At 36.8% G+C, this 23,080-nt stretch overlaps 1 protein-coding gene across 4 annotated transcripts in view; it reads left to right on the top strand.

The window, feature by feature from the left end:
- RAB3IP (RAB3A interacting protein) overlaps nt 1-23,080 on the top strand; it is a 67,395-nt gene that overhangs the window by 27,303 nt on the left and 17,012 nt on the right. For all 4 annotated transcript variants that reach the window (XM_068970612.1, XM_068970610.1, XM_068970611.1 and 1 more), the window contains exons 2-4: nt 2,493-2,768; nt 3,603-3,861; nt 18,635-18,730. In XM_068970612.1, the coding sequence (XP_068826713.1) occupies nt 2,518-2,768; nt 3,603-3,861; nt 18,635-18,730 (606 nt within the window). In that variant the 5' untranslated portion in view covers nt 2,493-2,517. The remainder of the gene's footprint in view (nt 1-2,492; nt 2,769-3,602; nt 3,862-18,634; nt 18,731-23,080) is intronic.

Genomic DNA, 23,080 nt, shown 5'->3' with positions numbered 1-23,080 from the left:
CTTCTTAATATCTTCTGCTTCTGTTCAGTCCTTACCATTTCTGTCCTTTATCGAGCCCATCTTTGCATGAAATATTCCCTTGGTATCTCTGATTTTTTTGAAGAGATCGCTAGTGTTTCCCATTCTGTTTTTTTCCTCTATTTCTTTGCATTGATTGCTGATGAAGGCTTTCTTATCTTTTCTTGCTATTCTTTGGAACTCTGCATTCAGATGCTTATGTCTTTCCTTTTCTCCCTTGCTTTTCGCTTCTCTTCTTTTCACAGCTATTTGTAAGGCCTCCCCAGACAGCCATTTTGCTTTTTTGCATTTCTTTTTCTTGGAGATGGTCTTGATCCCTCTCTCCTGTACAGTGTCACGAACCTCCGTCCATAGTTCATAGGCACTCTGTCTATCAGATCTAGTCCCTTAAATCTATTTCTGACTTCCACTGTATAATCATAAGGGATTTGATTTAGGTCATACCTGAATGGTCTAGTGGTTTTCCCTACTTTCTTCAATTTAAGTCTGAATTTGTCCATAAGGAGTTCATGATCTGAGCCACAGTCAGCCCCTGGTCTTGTTTATGCTGACTATATAGAGCTTCTCTATCTTTGGCTGCAAAGAATATAATCAATCTGATTTCACTGTTGACTGTCTGGTGATGTCCACGTGTAGAGTCTTCTCTTGTGTTGTTGGAAGAGGGTGTTTGCTATGACCAGTGCATTCTCTTGGCAAAATTCTATTAGCCTTTGCCCTGCTTCATTCTGTATTCCAAGGCCAAATTTGCCTGTTACTCCAGGTGTTTCTTGACTTCCTGCTTTTGCTTTCTAGTCCCTTATAATGAAAAGGACATCTTTTGTGGGTGTTAGTTCTAAAAGATCTTGTAGGTCTTCATAGAACAGTTCAACTTCAGCTTCTTCAGCGTTACTGGTTGGGGCATAGACTTGGATAACTGTGATATTGAATGGTTTGCCTTGGAAATGAACAGAGATCATTCGTTTTTGAGATTGCATCCAAGTACTGCATTTCAGACTCTTTTGTTGACCATGATGGCTACTCCATTTCTTCTGAGGGATTCCTGCCCACAGTAGTAGATATAATGGTCATCTGAGTTAAATTCACCCATTCCAGTCCATTTTAGTTCGCTGATTCCTAGAATGTCGATGTTCACTCTTGCTATCTCCTGTTTGACCACTTCCAATTTGCTTTGATTCATGGACCTAACATTCCAGGTTCCTATGCAATATTGCTCTTTACAGCATCAGACCTTGCTTCTATCACCAGTCACATCCACAGCTGGGTATTGTTTTTTCTTTGGCTCCATCCCTTCATTCTTTCTGGAGTTATTTCTCCATTGGTCTCCAGCAGCATATTGGGGACCTGCTGACCTGGGGAGTTCCTGTTTCAGTATCGTATCATTTTGCCTTTTCATACTGTTCATGGGGTTCTCAAGGCAAGAATACTGAAGTGGTTTGCCTTTCCCTTCTCCAGTGGACCACATTCTCAGGCCTCTCCACCATGACCTTCCCGTTGGGTGGCCCCACAGGGCATGGCTTAGTTTCATTGAATTAGACAAGGCTGTGGTCCTAGTGTGATTAGATTAACTAGTTTTCTGTGAGTGTGGTTTCAGTGTGTCTGCCCTCTGATGCCCTCTTGCAACACTTACCGTCTTACTTGGGTTTTTCTTATCTTGGACGAGGGGTATCTCCTCACCGCCGCCCCTCCTGACCTTGAACGTGGAGTATCTCCTCTCGGCCCTCAGATTTAAGGCTTAGAGAAATGTAATGCATTATCCTGGGCCTATTGGGAACATTATTAGGATAATCAGTGAACTTTGATTGGGGCCTGTTGTTTAGATGGTAATAGTGGTCAGTGTTAATGACATCTTGATTTTGGTGATGCGTTACTTAGGATATAGACACTGAGATGTTAAGAGGTAATGCTTATCATGTGTAAAATCTGTTCTCAAATGGTTCTAAAATGTTAACAGTTTCATAATGTGGGTGAAATATATATATATATATATATATATATATACATATACATATCTGCAACTTTTTGTAAATCTGAAATTATTTCAAAATAAGAGAAAACACTGAGTCATCCAGTCACGTGTGACTTTCTTTGAAGCAGAACAGAATAGTTCATTGAACCTAGTCTCTCTTACTCCGAGTGTGTGTATTTGTCTGTCTTTACTGCTTCTTCTTCTAACCAAAGACACATATGATAGCAAAGTTAATATCAAGCAAATTTTTATTCATTCCTCATTGTTACTTATTAATTACTTACTGTAACAGTGTTATCCATCACTTTCAAGTTTATTTTGAATCAGATCATTTTCCTTTTATAGTATTTATACTCTGAGGTCACTTATTAAATTTTAAATGACTGTAGTTTTTTTCCTGTTTAATTTTATATTTTATAATGGATTGTTAAACACATTCTATAAATATACATCTTACTTTAATTTTAAATGTCAGTATCTCAAAATATGTTTCTGCTTTTTAATGTAGGTTGTTCTATGATGAGGCTTTTGCTATGGCTAATGACCCCTTGGAAGGCTTCCATGAAGTGAACCTTGCTTCACCTACTTCTCCAGACCTCCTTGCTGTGTATGAACCAGGAACTCAAGAGCAGACTACCTCACCTAGCGTCATCTACCGGCCACATCCTTCAGCTTTGTGCTCCACCCCTATCCAGGCTAATGCCTTAGATGTTTCTGACCTTCCTACACAACCTGTGTATTCCTCCCCAAGACGTTTAAATTGTGCGGAAATATCCAGTGGCAGGTAGGAGAGAATCAAGATGCTTGTTTTAGAGTATTGTATTAAACAAATGAATTTTGCTTGGTTAACTTATTTTAAGTTTTATTATTTTAGAAAATTTGAATAATATAAGGTTGTTTATGAAGAGTAATACATGTTAATGATTAAGAGCAGGGGTCACAGACTTTTTATGTAAAGGGCCAAATAGCAAATATTTTAGGCTTTGTGGGCTACACAGTCTCTGTTTTGACTGCTGGACATGACTACTAAGGTATAAAAGTAGTCATAAAAGCAAAGTCGCTCAGTCGTGTCCGACTCTTTGAAACCTTGTGGACTGCAGCCTGCCAGGCTCCTCCATCCATGGGATTCTCCAGGCAAGAATACTGGAGTAGGTTGCCATTTCCTTCTCCAAAAGTAGTCATAGGCAGTATGTAAATGGATAAGCGCCAGTAAAACTTTGTATGTGAACCTTGAATTTTGGATTTTATATAATTTTCTTGAGCCACAAAATATTACTATTTTGATTATTTTCAACCATTTGAAAATGTAAAAATCATTTTTGGCTTGTGGGCCTTCAGGGAACAGGTGGCAGGCTGGATTGATTCTACATTTAGTTTGCAGACCCCTGTTCTAGAGTTTCACTATCGAATAGAACTTTCCGGCATGATGAAAATATTCTCTGTGGCTACGATGGCTATGATGGCTATGAAGGACTTGAAACGTTGTTGCTTTGGCTCTGAACATACTATTAATTAGTTCTGGTGGTGAACAAATTGGATAATGCAGTTATAGGCGTGTGTGTTTATGCCAGTTAATACTTGAGCACTTGCTGATGTTTGTTTGAACTCTCCTTTACAGCGTCCATGGTACAGATCCAGCACCTTGTTCTACCTCTGGAGTCACAGCTGGGTTACTTAAACTAACTACAAGAAAGGACAACTGTAGTGCAGAGAGGGAGTTTTTACAGGGTGCTACTATAACAGAAGCTTGTGATGGCAGTGATGATATTTTTGGGTTGAGTACTGATAGTCTGTCCCGCTTACGAAGCCCATCTGTTTTGGAAGTTAGAGAAAAGGGCTATGAAAGATTAAAAGAAGAACTTGCAAAAGCTCAGAGGGTAAGCAAAAATATATTTTATTCATTTATATGTTACATTCAAAATGAATATTTGTCCATGGGGGCAACTCAAGTGAAATCATTATAGTTCTACACTTTTCTTTTGCATATGCGCAGTCTCAGTTGCTGTTGGGCAGCATTTAGGAATCTATAAATTGGTCTCAATAGTAAAGAAGCTCATCCAAGAATACAAATGGAAGAAAAGAGACTCTTAATTCTTTTTTCCCCCTTTCCTTCTCTTGCATTTTCTGTAGTGCAGATTTGGGGAGCTACATTCTGTGGGTGGATTTTTTTCCTCTCTACACGTGGTTGATTTTGTGATTATTTACTTGAAGCCATTAGATCCAAGTCATTATATTTTGAGGAATAGTTTTAGTAATAATGCTGTGCTATTCAGCTAAATTTGAATGTTTTCTGTATCTTATCTTGGAGATTTGTCTTTTTTCATAATTTGTTCTATTTCTCACTTGCTCATCTTTTACATTTCTGATATTCCCAAATTTGTGACTAAATTTCTTTCTTTTTCTGAGTCTGTAATTAAACTTTAAAGAGACATTTATAGCACTAAGTATTTATACATTAGAGAAAAGGAAAAGTTTCAAATCAACAATCTAGTCTACCACTTTAAGAAACTAGAAAAAGATGAGCAAAATAAAACCAGAAGCAAGCAGAAGGAAGAAAATAATAAAAAGCAGAAACAATGAAATTGGTAACATAAAAAGTAGAGAAAATGAACAAAACAAAGCTCTGGTTCTTTAAAAAGATCAATAAAGTTGACAAGCCTCTAACCAGACCAAAACAAAACAAGAATAGAAGACACAATAGCAAGAATGAAATAGGGGATATCACTACAGACCCTGCAGATGTTCAAAGTAGTCAAGAAATAATACAAGCAGCTCTACGTGTATAGATTTCACACTAAGATGAAATGGACCAATTCACATTTAGAAAGTTGAGAAGATAGGGAAATCATTCTATAACATAATTTCCACATATTATGACATTTTACAAATATATATTCCCATTTTCTCCCCCAACAGACTTGTTTCTCAGGAATATAACACTGATTTTGGTATCCCTGGTGCCTAGCATAATAAGGTACAATGCCTGGTGTGTATATGTCTCTATAAATGCTTCAGTGGATGGCTGATGGTTAAACAGCCATAGAGAGACATTAAAACATTTTGGTTGAATATATCAGAAAGAAAAATCAATATTATTTTAAACTTTTCCCTAAAGGTAGGGGGTGTGGTGAGACGTAGTTATATTTGGCCTATGTCATCTGGCTCAGACTCTTTTGTCTTAGCACAGAATATTAAGTGAAGTCACAATTTATATAGAAGTGAACTATTGGACATATATATCCATGTTTGAGAATACATTGTGGTTACTTATTCATCAGGATATATTGCTAATTTCTTAGCTCAGATTGAAAATTTGTTAGTTTGTTGTATTTAGAAGTACTGTTGACGTAATTGAAATGATAATGATGTGTGAATACATGCAAATGGTGAATTCTGTTATGAAGAATACAAGATAGTATTGATATTTAGAGCTTAAGACTTGTAAAGGACTGTTGAATATGAAAATATTTCCTGGATTATAGCAACATGTGAATCAAAATTATGTCAGTAGTCTTTATTTTGATGATTAAGAGTGGTTAAACAGTTCCCATTTTTCCATCCTTTTACTTTTAATCTGTTTTTGTCTCCCTGTTTAAAGTGGGTTTTCTTGTAGGCAGCATGCCATTAGATCTTTTTTTTAATCCTTTCTAATAATCTCTGCCTTTTAATGGTGTGCTTATGTTAGACTATTTACATTTAATGTGATATAGTTTGGTTTAAATCTGCCAATTTGTTTTCTGTTTGTCTCTTATGTTTCTTTCTCCCCTTTCCCTTTTATGCCTTTTGGATTAATTCTGTATTTTTTGTGATTTCATCTTTGCTCTGTTGGCTTATCAGTTATATGTTTTTGCTAATTTCATGATTGCATTAGGGTTTATTGTATGCATCTTTAATCAGTCTCTACTTTCTAGTGATATTATACTACTTCATATATAAGAACTTACAAAAATATATTTGACCCTTGGACAATGTGGATTCAGGGGCACTGACCCCTGTTGTTGAAAATCTGCATATGAATTTCCAGTCAGCCCTTTATATATATAGTTCCACACCCTTGGAGTCAATCAGTCATGGATTGTGTGGTACTGTAGTTTGTATTTATTGAAAAAATAATCCACATTTAAATGGACATGTGCAGTTCAAACCCGTGTTGTTCAGAGGTCAAGTGTACTTTTATTTCCCCCTTTCAGTTTTTATGCTATGATTACCATATATTTTACTTCTTCATATATTTTAAATTTCAGGATACATTTAGCTTATTTTTTCATTAAACAATTGGTTATTTTTAAAGGGATTTAAAAATCCATATGCATGCTATGCATGCTAAGTCACTTTAGTTGTGTCTGACTCTCTGCGACCCTACAGACTGTAGCCCACCAGGCTCGTCTGTCCATGAGATTCTCCGGGCAAGAATACTGGAGTGGGTTGCCATGCCCTCCTCCAGGGGATCTTCCTAACTCAGGGATTGAACCTGTGTCTCTTTTGTCTACCTGCATTTGCAGGCAGACTAGTGCCACCTGGGAAGCCTGTTGAAATTGTCAGAATCCTTATATTTACCCATGTAGTTACCATTTATAGTGCTTTTCATTCCTTTATGTGGATCCAGAATTTCCATCTCATAACATTTTCCTTCTCCTTGAAGGGCATCCTTTTAACATTTTTTGTTGTATGCTGATTATAAATTTTTTTTAGCTATTGTGTATCTTGAAAGATCTTTTTTTCATCTTTGTTTCTGAAATGTATTTTCACCAGCTAAAGCATATCAGGTTGATAATTTTTTTCTACCAGTATCATTATTTTAAAGGTATTGTTCCATTGTGGTCTAGCTTGTACTGTTTCTCATGAGACGTCAACTGTTATCCTTACTTTTGTTTCTCTGTACAGTGATGTGATAGTTCTCTCTATCATTAGCTGCAAATGATTTGATTATGGTGTGCCTTGTTGTAGTCCTCTTCAGGTTTCTTGAGCTTGGAATTTGTTGATCTTCTTAAGTGCATAGGTTGCTTGTTTTTTTCATAAAAATTGGGAAATTTGGCCATTACTTCTTCAAAGCATTTACATACCTCCACTATCTCTCCTCTCCTTTGGGACTCCGGTTACATGCACATTCAGTTCAGTTCAGTCGCTCAGTCTTGTCCGACTCTTTGCAACCCCATGAATCGCAGCACGCTAGGCCTCCCTGTCCATCACCAACTCCCGGAGTTCACCCAAACTCATGTCCATCGAGTCAGTGATGCCATCCAGCCATTTCATCCTCTGTCATCCCCTTCTCCTCCTGCCCCCAACCCCTCCCAGCATCAGAGTCTTTTCCAATGAGTCAACTCTTCGCATGAGGTGGCCAAAGTACTGAAGTTTCAGCTTTAGCATCATTTCTTCCAAAGAACACCCAGGGCTGATCTCCTTTAGAATGGACTGGTTGGATCTCCCTGCAGTCCAAGGGCCTCTCAAGAGTCTTCTCCAACACCACAGTTCAAAAGCATCAATTCTTCGGTGCTCAGCTTTCTTCACAGTCCAACTCTCACATCCATACATGACCACTGGAAAAACCATAACCTTGACTAGACGGACCTCTGTTGACAAAGTAATGTCTCTGCTTTTGAATATGCTATCTGAGTTGGTCATAACTTTTCTTCCAAGGAGTAAGTGTCTTTTAGCTTCATGGCTGCAATCACCATCTGCAGTGATTTTGGAGCCCCCCAAAATAAAGTCTGACATTGTTTCCACTGTTTCCCCATCTATTTCCCATGAAGTGATGGGACCAGAAGCCATGATCTTTGTTTTCTGAATGTTGAGCTTTAAGCCAACTTTTTCACTCTCCTCTTTCACTTTCATCAAGAGGCTTTTTAGTTCCTCTTCACTTTCTGCCATAAGGGTGGTGTCATCTGCAATCTGAGGTTATTGATATTTCTCCTGGCCATCTGATTCCAGCTTGTACTTCTTCCAGCCCAGCATTTCTCATGATGTACTCTGCATAGAAGTTAAATAAGCAGGGTGACAATATACCTCCTTGACGTACTCCTTTTCCTATTTGGAACTGGTCTGTTGTTCTATGTCCAGTTCTAACTGTTGCTTCCTGACCTGCACACAGGTTTCTCAAGAGGCAGGTCAGGTGGTCTGGTATTCCCATCTCTTTCAGAATTTTCCGCAGTTTATTGTGATCCACACAGTCAAAGGCTTTGGCATAGTCAATAAAGCAGAGATAGATGTTTTTCTGAAACTCTTTTGCTTTTTTGATGACCCAGCAGATGTTTGCAATTTGATCTCTGGTTCCTCTGTCTTTTCTAAAACCAGCTTGAACATCTGCAAGTTCACGGTTCACATATTGCTGAAGCCTGGCTTGGAGAATTTTGAGCATTACTTTACTAGCATGTGAAATGAGTGCAATTGTGCGGTAGTTTGAGCATTCTTTGGCATTGCCTTTCTTTGGGATCGGAATGAAAACTGACCTTTTCCAGTCCTGTGGCCACTGCTGAGTTTTCCAAATTTGTTGGCATATTGAGTGCAGCACTTTCACAGCATCATCTTTCAGGATTTGAAAGAGCTCAACTGGAAATCCATCACCTCCACTAGCTTTGTTCGTAGTGATGCTTTCTAAGGCCCACTTGCCTTCACATTCCAGGATGTCTGGCTCTAGGTGAGTGATCACACCATCGTGATTATCTGGGTCGTGAAGATCTTTTTTGTACAGTTCTTCCGTGTATTCTTGCCACCTCTTCTTAATATCTTCTGCTTCTGTTAGATGCATACCATTTCTGTCCTTTATGGAGCCCATCTTTGCATGAAATGTTCCCTTGGTATGTCTAATTTTCTTGAAGAGATCTCTAGTCTTTCCCATTCTGTTGTTTCCCTCTATTTCTTTGCATTGATCACTGAGGAAGGCTTTCTTATCTCTTCTTACTATTCTTTGGAACTCTGCATTCAGATGCTTATATCTTTCCTTTCCTCCTTTGCTTTTCACTTCTCTTCTTTTCACAGCTATTTGTAGGCCTCCTCAGACAGCCATTTAGCTTGTTTGCACTTCTTTTCCATGGGGATGGTCTTGATCCCTATCTCCTGTACAATGTCACGAACCTCCGTCCATAGTTCATCAGGCACTCTATCAGATCTAGTCCCTGAAATCTATTTCTCACTTCCACTGTATAATCATAAGGGATTTGATTTAGGTCATACCTGAATGATCTAGTGGTTTCCCCCACTTTATTCAATTTAAGTCTGGATTTGGCAATAAGGAGTTCATGATCTGAGCCACAGTCAGCTACAGGTCTTGTTTTTGCTGACTGTATAGAGCTTCTCCATCTTTGGCTGCAAAGAATATAATCAATCTGATTTTGCTGTTGACCATCTGGTGATGTCCATGTGTAGAGTCTTCTCTTGTGTTGTTGGAAGAGAGTGTTTGCTATGACCATTGTATTCTCTTGGCAGAACTCTATTAGTCTTTGCCCTGCTTCATTCTGTATTCCAAGGCCAAATTTGCCTGTTCTCCAGGTGTTTCTTGACTTCCTGCTTTTACATTCCAGTCCTCTATAATGAAAAGGACATCTTTTTTGGGTGTTAGTTCTAAAAGGTCTTGTAGGTCTTCATAGAACGGTTCAAATTCAGCTTCTTCAGCATTACTGGTTGGGGCATAGACTTGGATTCCTGTGATATTGAATGGTTTGCCTTGGAGACGAACAGAGATCATTCTGTCGTTTTTGAGATTGCATCCAAGTACTGCATTTCAGACTCTTTTGTTGACCATGATGGCTACTCCATTTCTTCTAAGGGATTCCTGCCCACAGTAGTAGATATAATGGTCATCTGAGTTAAATTCACCCATTCCAGTCCATTTTAGTTCATTGACTCCTAGAATGTCAACGTTCACTCTTGCCATCTCTTGTTTGACCACTTCCAATTTGCCTTGATTCATGGACCTGACATTCCAGGTTCCTATGCAATATTGCTCTTTACAGCATCAGACCTTGCTTCTATCACCAGTCACATCCACAGCTGGGTATTGTTTTTGCTTTGGCTCCATCCTTTCATTCTTTCTGGAGTTATTTCTCCACTGATCTCCAGTAGCATGTTGGGCACCTACTGACCTGGGGAGTTCCTCTTTCGGTATCCTGTCATTTTCCCTTTCATACATGCACATTAGACTGCTTAAAGTTGTCCCATAAGTCACTGGTAATCTATTCATTCATTTTTTTAATCTTTTTTTCTCTCTGTTTAATTGTGATTGATTTCTATTGCTGTGTGTTCAGTATCACTATTTTTTTCTCATCTGTTTCATCTAATATGTTAATTCTATACAGTGAATTACTATTCTTGTTTTTTTATCACAGATGTGGTAGTCTTCATCACTGAAAGTTTGATGGGATCTTTTAAGTATTTTACTTAACATGCTTTGTCTTAGCTTCTTAAACATATGCAATACAGTTTAATAACATGTAATCCATATGTACTAATGCTTTTATCTCTTCAGGTGATCAGCTGAAACAACTGATAGGCATCACTATATTATTTCCCATTTCTGGAGGATCGCTTTTTTTTTTGCCTGCATCCAGTGTCTTAAAAATCTTTTCATATGTTTTTTTCTAGTTTTTTAGTTGTTTCAGGCAGGTTGGTTAATATGATCCCTGTTATTCTATCTTGATTGAGAGTGAAAGTTCTGTTTGTTTGTATCGATTGCTCTGCCCCATCCTAGTTAACCACAACGTTGATGTCTATACTTACACTTCAGTAATTTTGAGCTTCACAAGGATTGGGATTACATGTGTTTTTGCTCATGATTATATCTTGAGCACATAAAAGGTTCTCAACACATCTGTTGATTAAGCGAATATATGCATGCATTACACTGTTGTGTAAGTATACACATACAGAATATATTAGTTAGGGATGTGCTGGCTCCTTGTGTTCAGTCGCTCAGTCATGTCTGACTCTTTGCGACTCCATGAATTGCAGCACGCCAGGCCTCCCTGCTTCTTGTGAGGTACCCCTAAATTTTAGTGACTTACCATGGTAGAAATTCATTTTTATTCACTCAGCACTTTTAAGCAGATGTTCATAGTTCATAGGCAGTTCTTTGTGAAATAATTCAGGAATCTGTGTTTCTTCTATCTTGGATCTTTGTGATCTTTTAGGGTTTTATTATCTGTATCTAACCTGTGAGATGAAGGGTAAAGAAGAGTTGGAGAAAGCATGCCTGCTTCTAAAAAACTTGAACTTAGAAGTGATACACCTAACTTTTACTCATATTTCTTTGGTGTGAGCCAGTTTCATGCTGACACTTAAATGTGTGATGGACTGGGAAATGTAGTCATTGGTGGGGCAACAGCTTCCCAGCACAAACCCGTACTGTACATAGGGAGACCAAACGTGTGGTGATTGAGTTTCAAGCGCAGAGATGCACTTGAGATAGCCATGTAGTCCTTCACTTCTTGTGATGTAGGCCAGTCTTTTCTTCTGGCCTTCTTAGATCATTGCTGAAGAACAGCCCTTGGTGGAATCCTGAGGCAGAAGTTGGGTTTTAGTACATGCTTTTTAAAATTTAGATTCCTGAGTCGACCCCAGATTCTGTTGAAAAAGAATTATTGTATTGAGGCTGGAGGATATGCATGTTCAATAAACTATCCTGTTGATTCTTTTTTTTTTTTTCCTTTTTCAGTTGAAGTATAGTTGATTCACAGTGTTTCTATTAGATTCTGGTATACATAGTCTTTCTCTGATTCTTATATTCTTTTGATTCTTCTATTCACTAAGGTGTGAGACCTACTGGTATAAGGTGTTACTTTTAACTTTTAATTATTCTTCCTTAAAAGAAAATGAAAATGACTTAGGAAATAAAATTCAGTGGAATATTATAGCTTGTAGTCAGAGAAAGTCATTTGAAACACATACTTCTACAAATCCGTGTTTGGCATGGCCCTACTAACTGTGACCAGGATTGTTTATAAACATTTACTGTGTTCTTTAATGAAAAAACATTTCTTGAGTAACCAGTGTACTTAAAGGTTTATGAGGGCCTGTAGAGGGAAAAATAAATTAAGACTTTACTCGTAAAGATGTTTATACTAGTTGGGGAAAAAAGACATGTATATGTGGTAATGTTTCATTGATTCTGAATTGTACGTTTTCCTTCATTTTAACATCTGTGAAGTCAGTATGAGTTTTAAAATTGCTCCCAGCTAGGCAACAGTCATGACAATTGTCATTGTCTGCTTGTGCGTGAACTTGCTTATAGCTGTTCATGTTGTTATTAAATCAGTGGAATTTATGCGAGTTGAGTGCTGTATTTGATACTGTGAATTACTGGGTTAAAAATCTTAAAAGGATCTCACTATGATATGACATCAAAACAAAGAGAAAGGTACAAAAGAGAATGACATATGATAAAAATTTGTGTCTCCATCAGTTTAAAAGACTTCTTCCTGTAAAGTACAAAACGAAAATTCTAACTGAAAAAAAAAAAACAAACCTCATCAGATGATAGTTTCATTGCCAGAATTTTTTTCTCTTGATATATAAAATTTTTATCTTAAGAATAGTGTTAAATTTGACAGCATATACTTAGAGTCCTGATTTTCTGTTTTAAATGTCCCTTAAGTTTCTTTTCTCTAATAACTGCTACTTTAAGTTTGTGTCTTGTCTGTTGCCTAAAATATTGCAGTAATTAACTGTTTTCCCTGTCTTAATTTTTTTTTTAATCTAGCACATTGTTCAAGTTACTGTTTTGAATTGCAATCTGATTGTCACTATGATGTTTAAAATCCTTCAGTGACTTTCCATCGCCCTTGAGATGATATTCTCTTTTCTTTAAAGTTCTACTTTCTTAGCCAAGGTTTCTCAGGACTCACCATAAACCTCATTTTCTGGCATTATCTAAGTATGGCATCCACCCTTCCCTGTCTTTAGCTACCCTAGCTTACACTGTTTTAGTCTTTACATTTGGCAAGCTCCTACTTTTTCTAGTATGTGCATATCACTATGATAGTCCTTATCAGGACTTTTCCTTGTGAATCTGTTCCTTGTGAATCCGTTTAAATATTTGTTTCCTGTTTCTTTTTCCTTGTGAATCTATTTAGGTATTTGCCACTGTTAGTAGGCTATGGCTTTGTGAAAAGCATGAAGCAGGCCTCCTTCCTTTTATCTTTCCAGACCCTTGATGAATACCTGATGAATTGTTAACACAAAATTAGTGTTTGTTGAAGGAGTTAATTTCATATAGCTGTATTACAGTACAAGGTACTGATAATGAAAAGTACAAGTGACCTTTTAAAAAGTATTCGCATGAAATACAAACTCGAGTTCATACAGGTAGATTGAGTTGGATCTAGAAGCATAAAGAGTCGAACGTTTATGGCAGTCCAGATGGGTGAGATCAAATTGGGAAACGAAACAGGAACAAATCAGAACAGTTTAACTCTAGTTTTAGAGTGTGGATCAAGTGTAATAACTCTGAGAAGGGAAAGTGAGCACATGTTGTAGAGGGTCTTTAGTATCAGGTGAGGTTTACTGTGGTAGATGATAGGGAACCATTCAAGAATGTGCCATTGTGAATGATATATGTATTGCTCTAAGGATTGGAAGCTTCTCAAAGAACAGTGCCTTACTTGGTTTTGGTATCCTGAAGGGTTACCATATAGTAGGAAATGTTGAATGGATTGACTCAGTTTCATATATAATTATAAAATTGTGAAATTTTAGAGTTCAGAAGGACTTGGTATTAAATTTATGCATTTACAGATTTGTAAACTCAGGGAGAATTGGGATCTTTATGATGACTTCTTGCTTTCTATTCAGTAACATAATGTCTTTTTTCCTATTTATTTAGATCTGCTTTTGTATTTTGTATTTGAGAGTATTTTAAAGTTTTCATTTTGTGTTGTAGTCTTTAGCATTATGAAGTTTCTTTTATCTTCTTTAATGACTTCTGCCCTTTGTCTGATATCAGTATTGAGGTCTCTATTTTGTTTTTATTTGTCTTATATTTTTTAGTACACTTCTAACCAGCCTTTTATTTTTAACCTGTCTGAATTACTTATTTTAGGTGTATCTCTTGTATAGAGACTGGAGATGGATTTTGCTCTTTTAGCTAGTCTGAAAATCATTTTCTTTTAATAAGTGAGTTATACACATATATGTTTATTGAAAAAAATGCTGTATTTAGGCTTGTTTCTGTCACATAGCTTTCAGATGTCTAATCTGTGTGTATATAGATCTTTTCACTATGTGTACTGTTTTCTTTGGGTTCTCTTCCTTTTTTTAATGTTTTCCTTTTTTGTATTTTGGAAGGTTTGATTTCTAGTCTAGTTGTTATCTTTAATCAAAGAATTTCTCTTAGCCTTTCTTTAGATACTGACTTTGTTCCCTACTATAAGTAGCACTGTAAAATTATCTAGTAACTGTTTCTTTCCTTTGCCTCTATCATTTAATTCTAGTTTAATTTCTATGGGGTTAAATATGTTCAGATTTATACTAATTGATTTATGAGCTTCAAATTGTATCCCTTTATTCCCAGTTAATATTTAAGAAGTTAATGAATTTGATTTTTTTCTCCTATTCTGCTGGGTTTTTTTGTGTGTATTTTTACATTTCTAAGGCTTATAATATTTATGTAACTTTTCTCAACTTGCAGTTCAGTTCAGTCGCTCAGTCGTGTCTGACTCTTTGCAACCCCATGAATCGCAGCACACCAGGCCTCCCTGTCCATCACCATCTCCCGGAGTTCACTCAAACTCATGTCCATCGAGTTGGTGATGCCATCCAACCATCTCATCCTCTTTCGTCCCCTTCTCCTCCTGCCCCCAATCCCTCCCAGCATCAGGGTCTTTTCCAATGAGTCAGCTCTTCGCATGAGGTGGCCAAAGTACTGGAGTTTCAGCCTCAGCATCATTCCTTCCAAAGAACACCCAGGACTGATCTCCTCTAGAAGGGACTGCTTGGATCTCCTTGCAATTCCAAGGGATTCTCAAGAGTCTTCTCTAACACCAAAGTTCAAAAGCATCAGTTCTTCGGCGCTCAGCTTTCTTCACAGTCCAACTCTCACATCCATACATGACTACTGGAAAAACCATAGCCTTGACTAGATGGACCTTTGTTGGCAAAGTAATGTCTCTGCTTTTGAATATGCTGTCTAGGTTGGTCATAACTTTCCTTCCAAGGAGTAAGCGTCTTTTAATTTCATGGCTGCAATCACCATCTGCAGCCAAATTCTCAACTTTATTCCCATTAAAAAAAAAAACAGACTTTTTAAAGATCAGTTTTAGGTTCATAGGAGAATTGAGAGGAACGTACAGAGCTGCCATAAGTTCCCTTTCCTCACATATGCGTAGCCACTCCCATTATGAACATCTTGCCCCAGAATGATACATTCGTTAAAATTGATAAACCTAAATTGACATGTGATTACCCCCCATTTACATTAGTGTTTACATTAGGATTCACTTTTGGTGTTGTACTTTCTGTGGGTTTTGACTAAAATATAATGATGTATTTCTGTCATTATAGTATATGAATAGTTTCACTGTCCTAAAAATCCTCTGTGGTGATAGTGTATTCATTAAGTCATGCCTGACTCTTGCAACCCCATGGACTGTAGCCTGTCAGGTTATTCTGTCCGTGGGATTCTCCAGGCAAGAATACTGGAGTGGGTTGCCATTTCCTTCTCCAGGTAATCTTCCCAACCCAGAAATCAAACCCCAGTCTCCTGCATTGCAAAAATCCTTTATGTTCTACCTATTCATCCCTCCCTACTTCTTAGTCCCTGGCAGCCCACTGATCTTTTATCATCTCCATAGTTTTCCCTTTTTCAGAATGTCATATAGTTGGAATCATATAGCATGCATCCTTTTAAGACTAGATTCTTTTATTTAGTCACGCACTTCTTTTCCTCCATATCTTTTCATGGCTTGATAGCTCATTTCCATTTAATGCTGAGTAATGGTTTGTTGTTTGGATATACCACAGTTTAATTATTCATCCACTTAACTGAAGCATATTTGGTTGCTTCCAAGTTTGGCAGTTATGAATATATACACATCTGTGTGCAGGCTTTTGTGTGGATATGTTTTCAGTTCCTGTGGGTAATACCAAGGAGTATGATTACTGGATCATGTGGTAAGAATATGTTTGGTTTTGCAAAAAAAAATTGCTGAAAGTCTTCCAAAGTGGCTGCACCATTTTATATTCCCACAAGCAATGTATGAGAATTCCTGTTGTCTCCCATCCTTGTCAATATATATTGTTGTAGTTCTGCTTTTTGGTCATTCTAATAGGTGTATGGTGGAATCATGTTGTTGCTGTAGTTTGCATTTCCCTGATGACATATAATATGGAACATCTTTTCATGTGCTCATTTGACATCTCTATAACTTTGGCAAGGTGTCTTTTCAGATCCTTTGCACACTTTTTAATCAAATTGTTTTCTTACTGTTGAGTTTTAAGAATTCTTTGTATATTTTGGTTAACAGTCCTTTATCAGATGTCTTCTGCAAATATTTTCTCCCAGTCTGTGTCTTGTCTTTTCATTTTTGTGTATCCTCATCTTTTATTTGTAGTTCTACAGTTAAATACATTTGTTTCTCATTCCCTGTCCTTAATGTTAAAGCTTCTCCTTTTTTTCCTTGATTGTATGAAACTCATTCACTGCTTGATTAGTCTGGAAAGCTCATGGGAGATATAGTTTCTAAAGTGTGACAGGTTTGTAACTTTTAATCTCTGGTCTTACATTTGAAGGATGCTTTGACTGGATATAAAATTCTCAACTCACATTTTTTTCCCTTGAGTATCTTAAAAATGTGACTCCATTGTTAGCATAAAATGCTGTTGAAATTTGATACCGATCTGATTTTCTTTACCTTGTAGCTGACTTGGCTTTCTGTTTAACTTTTTTATAATGGTAACTTCACATATCTTTTTTTTTCTCTTTCATGTTTAAATGAATTGGATTTTCCAAGAGTTTGTGCCCCCACATCAGGCACTTCAACCCCTGGGATCTGCAGTGGAGAGATAAGCCCCAAAGCATTTGGCTTTGCAAATCATTGGGACTTATGTCCAGGAGACCCAAAAGCTCTAGGGAACTGAGATTCCAATCTGAAAGACTCACATGCAGACTCACCCTGAGACCCAGCACAAAAGCAACAGTTTGAAAATTACCTAGATCATAAGTGAGGGAGATTCACTTGTAATCTTAAAACCTCCACCAGAGGGCTGGGGGGGATATTGGGACTCTGTGGGAATGGAAGTGCTTTCACTTCTGGTGCTCCCTTCCACATAACTGCTGATCTGTGGTCTAGGCACTGTATCCACATTTTCTCAGGGTCTAAGATTTGTGGAGATTCCCTTTTACTTAGTTTTGTTGAAGATGTAGTCATTGGGGTCTTCTGATATCCCAGTTGGTATATTTGGTTTTTAGGAGTTGTTCAGTCACCAAGTCATGTCTAACTCTTTGTGACCCTATGGACTGCAGCACACCAGGCTTCCCTGTCCTTCACCATCTCTTGGAGTTTGCCCAAGTTCATCATTGAATCGGTGATGCCATCCCACCATCTCATCCTCTGTTGCCTTCTTCTTCTGCCTTCAGTCTTTCCAGCATCAGGGAATGAGTTAGCTGTTCACATCAGGTGACCAAAGTATTGGAATTTCAGTTTCAGCACCAGTCCTTCCAAAGAGTATTCAGGGTTTCTTTCCCTTAAGGTTAACTGTGCAAGGGACTTTCAAGAGTCTTCTCCAGTACCACAGTTCTAAAGCATCAATTCTTTGGTGCTCTGCCTTCTTTATGGTCCAGCTTTCACATCTGTACATGACTACTGGAAAGACCATAGCCTTGACTATAGGAACCTTTGTTGGCAAAGTGATGTCTTTGCTTTTTAACACACTGTGTAGGTTTGTTATAGCTTTCATGCCAAGAAGCAATCATCTTCTAATTTCATGACTGCAGTCACCATCTGCAGTGATTTTAGGAGTTGTTGGAGAATTCAAAAGCTGTGCTGCCACCACAATTACATACAGCACAACTTTGAAAGATAAATTTACATATAAAAATTTTTTTAATTGCATATTTTAACATCTTAAAAAAGAAACTTTTTTAGCATCTATTTATTACCTGTTGAGGAGTTATGTATAATACAGGATTTTTGTCATTAACATTTTTCTTGATTTTAAATGTAATATACATTGCTTGCCTCTGGTTGCAGTGTTAAATGGGTATAGTCTCCTAATGGACATTTTAGACTAATTGCAGTATGGTACATGAAATTATCTATAGGTAAACAATTGTTATGGTAAACATGAAACAACTTCACTAAACATTTCTTGAAATGAACCTGTGTTAAGTGAAGAAATTCCTTGCTTGATGGAAACAAATATGTTCAGAGCCAAGTTAAGGGAAAAACATGAAGTTCTTTGTTTATTTTCACAGGTAATGAATAATTATACTTAATCTTTGGATATTTTATGAAAATTTAATATGTGAGTTGGAATTATTTGTAATTTTAGATTTGCCTGGTTGTTTCCACATAGCAAGTGCTAAATAAAAACTTACAGTGTGAATGTTGTAGGAGGGGGCAGTATTAATATTTTATAATTTTATTAGTAAAGATGATATAGTCTTCTGAGTCTAACATCAAACTTTGGAAATTAAAAAAAAATAAAATGATCAATTTCTCATAGGAACTGAAGTTAAAAGATGAAGAGTGTGAGAGGCTTTCTAAAGTGCGAGATCAACTTGGACAGGAGTTGGAGGAGCTCACAGCTAGTCTGTTTGAGGTTGGTCTATTTATGTCTTGGTCAAGAGCAATGTCTTAATTTTTATATATTGATAGAATTATGTTTTGAGGGAATCTTGAAAAAGACATGCTTAGCTTCCTGCATATTTGTAAGTCCTCTAAAAAATTTAAGAAATATAGAGGCTACAACTTAAAATGATGTAAAAAACTATGGGCTACTAGAATCGGGTGGTTTAAAAATGTGAATGAAAAGAGAGGAAGTAAATTTTAATTTTGATTTTACCAACTATTTAGGGGCTGCTTTCAAGTAACTTTATATGATTCCATAACACAGATGGAAAACCTTTGAGGTAGTTTTCTGAAAGGCGGTAATTTGAGGAACATTATCTCCAGCCTGCCACAGGATCAGAATGTCTACCCAATTCAAGCCGTGTTTCTCAGTAGGGGTGCCATTGACATTGTAGGACATTAGCATCCTTGCTGTATTAATCAGGGTTTTCCAGGAAACAGAACCAATAGGATGCATGTCTGTACATACATATGTCTATATACGTGTAGAAAGAGGCTTATGTAAGGAGGTTGGCAAGTCCAAAACCTGGAGGATGAGTTGGTAGACGAGAGACCCTGGTGTAGTTCCAGTCTCAGTCCAGAGAACCAGGAGAGCTGATCATGTGGTTCTAGTTTCTAGTTCAAAGGCTGTTAGGCTTGAGACCCAGGAAGAGCTGGTGTTTCAACTTGAGTCTGAAAACAGAAAGAATTCTCTCTTACTTTTGGGGGATGAGCCTTTTTGTTCTAACAGGCCTTCAGCTGATTGGATGAGCAGCACCCACATTGTGGAGAGCAATCTGCTTTACTCACTTTACCAATTCACATATTAGCTCATCCAGAAGCATCTTCACAGAAACATCCAGAACGTCGGCCTTAAATGCCTGGGTACCTGGGGCCCAGTCAGGTTGCCACACAGAATTAACTATCACACTTGACGTTGTTCCCAGTAATCTAGTAATACTCCCTCATCATTTTGACAACTTTCAAGTACCCCTGTGGGGGGGGGTGGGGAGAGGATATTATTTTCTAGGTTAAGAACCACTCCCTAGTGCATTTCCTTTAGGTTATAAGACCTTTGGCCTCAGAGGTTTCTCATCACACACTGAAGTGTTACTAGAGTGGCTAGTGTCGTCATCACTTTACCATATTTTCTTTTTTCCTCTGAAAATTTGTTCTTAAAATATTTAATGTAAAAATGGATTTTAGGGGAAAAGTTTCTTCACCTTTGTTATTTTTGTATATGCAGAATCTTTTTTAGTTTTAGATGTGCATATTTGCTTCCATAGTTGTAATCCTAATATATTTTGTACTTTAAATAACATCTTTTCATGTTACTATATAGTCAGTATAATGAAAATCATAATCTATCCAGTGTATATTCCACAGTTTTTACTGTTGTAAGTAATATTGCAGAGGATATTTTCAGAAGTGTAGGCTTTCCATGCCCCGCTCTGCTCACACCCCTTTGCTCTCTCACCTGTCTTTTTTGGGGTGATTTTCTTTCATGAATGTTTAAAAACTAACTCTTTTTTTGTTCAGTTAGCTAGTTATCAGAGATAATAGGACTTTAAATTTAAGCTTAGAAATAGTGGGAAATTAAAGATCTGGAGAGCTTCCTTGGTGACTCAGACGGCAAAGAATCCGCCTGCATTTCCAGAGACCCGACTTTGATCCCTTGGTCAGAAAGATTCTCTGGAGAAGGGAATGGCAACCCACTCCAGTATTCTAGCCTGGGAAATCCCATGGACAGAGAAGCCTGGTGGGCTACAGTCCATGGGGTCTCAGTCGGACATGACTGAGCTACTAACATACAAAGATCTGGAACAGGAGTTATGTAATGTTACATTTTTATATGTAGAAGGAGTGTACAGAAACATAAGGCATTTCTTTCAGTAATGTCTGGCTAGAAGAAAATTTTACAATATAGTGTTACTAGATAAGAAAGCAAATACATTATGCTGCTTATGTTAATGTTGGTTTCCTGCCAGCCTGCCCTTGATTTTAGCCCCCACTTAGTTCCCCCAGCTGCATGTACATGTCATTTTGTTAGATGAAGTAGGAGAACAAACAGAAACTTTTCCCTGTCTCTAGCAGGATGTGAAGTACCAGAAGTGCAGTTTGTGCAATGAATGAAAAAGTTATCTAAAAAGCATAATTTTGGGGTCCCTAATTTATCTCTGACCTAACAGTGACTAATAACCTTAACTGTGTGTACTTTCTGGGAAAGAAATTACACTGATTAAAGATGATTTCAGTAATGAAGAAAATTGTATTCAAACCAACTGCTTACTGAGTTTAGAAAAAAAGTAGAGAAAGTTTTTCTGTGGTCTCAGTTGTGCCTTCATGATCTCAGTTTACCATTGTTTTATGAAAAAATGTTTTTGCTTACATTTTATGTATATGTGTAAATAGTTTTTTTTTTTTTTAAGAATTGAAGATTATTCTGAATAAACTCAATTTATATAATTTTGGTAAGCTTGTAAACTCAGATTAGGAATTTATATATGATGAATGATCTTGAATATAATTATACTTTTGTATTTAGCAAAAAATACAAGATTATAAAGTTGTATATGTATGTGTATATATATATATTTTTTCTTATAGTATTACGGATTTTCAGGTAATGCAAAATATAAAGTGAAATTGGTTAAAAGAATGCTTTACAAAGTAGTCTACATTTAACATGGAAAAAAAGATATGTAGTCTTAAGGTTTTTTCAGCCAATTTTAGTAAATGTCTATAATATGCTTAGTTTGTCTCAACAATGCTGTAAGCACATATAGTACAAATTATTTTGTCTGTGAAGAAAATCATAAGTAGAGTTAAGAAGAATGCTGGGACTCAAATTCATGACCTTGATCTTGCTTTTAAGTATGATGAAAGTCATAAATGGCACTTCCTTTTCTTTCAAGTCACAGAGACAAATTTGAGCATGAACCCTCATGATGAAGATATTAAGAATTCCCTATGCACGAGTCACTGTTCTAGACATATGTACTTAAATTATGCACATATACTAACGTACATCATAATGCTGCATATATACACAAAAGTTTTTAAAAAGTGAAATAAAAATACTTAAATTTTTTATAATATAGAAGTATTCTCATTAAAATACATTGTATATATGTATATTTATTTCGTGAGAGCATTGTGATTGAATATGTTATCTTGTTTTTGAAACCTTGTCTTAAATTTATGATCCAGATGATAGTGATTGTGAAGTCGCTCAGTCGTGTCTGACTCTCTGCAACCCTTTGGACTATAGCCTGCCAGGCTCCTCTGTCCATGGGATTTTTTAGGCAAGAGTACTGGAGTGGGTTGCCGTTTCCTTCTCCAATGATGATATGGTCTGAATTCCATTTTTAAAATTTAGATTTAATGTTATTGATAACTCACAGATATACTCATCTGAAAGGAACAAGTACATCTTTTCCTGTAATAAGTCATGATAATGAATTTTCAGTCCCATTGCTAGTTATGTGAAAGTTTTTCCGTAACATTCTCTAGCGAATTTTTGTCTTTAATGCCAACGAATTGTTTTTTAAAACTAATCAGAAGATGGTGAATAAACATTATTTTTAAAAAAGAAAAAAAAAAGATCAACTAAATTTGAATCACTGCTAACCAGAGAGGAAAAAAATTCTGTGTTTGTAAATATATGGACATGAATGTTTGTATAGATCACAGGTGTGCAAACTATAGCCTGCAGGCCAAAACTGGCCTATATCTACTTTTGTGCAGCCTAACGAGCTGAGGTTGGTTTTTACATTTTCAAATGGTAAGAGGAGGAAAAAGAATCAAAAGAGGAATATTTTGTGACATATGAAAACTCTATGAAACTCATATTTCAGTGCCCATGAATTTTTATTGAAATGGCTATATTCATTGATTGTTTTATTGTCTGTGGCTGCCTTCACACTATAGCAGCAGAGCTGAGTAGTTACAACACAGACCATATGGCTTAGAAGCCTGAACTACTTACTATCTGGCCTTTCTAGAAAGTTTACTGACTTTCCTGTGCAGATGATACTTAAATAATTTTTCAGTTGCAGAATGACAATGATAGAAAAGTTTTCAAGCTCATATATCTTTTGATGTCTTTTGTCAATTTTTAAAATCCTATGAATTATCATTTTAGATACTCCTCTTGCCTCATTCTGGCTCTTTTCTCTTTCCTTTTTGGACTCCAGTTACATTTATTTTATACCTTTCCAGTATATCCCTATATCTCTAAGGGGAGAAATCACCCTAAGTTTCAGCTCACTTTCCTCAGTTTACTTCTTCTGGATCTTGGTCCTCTGATTCTTCACTATTTTGTTGCTCTCTAATGCCTTCA

Source organism: Capricornis sumatraensis, chromosome 4 (genome assembly GCF_032405125.1).
Source record: "Capricornis sumatraensis isolate serow.1 chromosome 4, serow.2, whole genome shotgun sequence".
NCBI classification, from domain to species: Eukaryota; Metazoa; Chordata; class Mammalia; order Artiodactyla; family Bovidae; genus Capricornis; species Capricornis sumatraensis.
The sequence above is the reverse complement of the archived record's forward strand: the minus strand, read 5'-3'. Positions and strand labels throughout refer to the sequence as shown.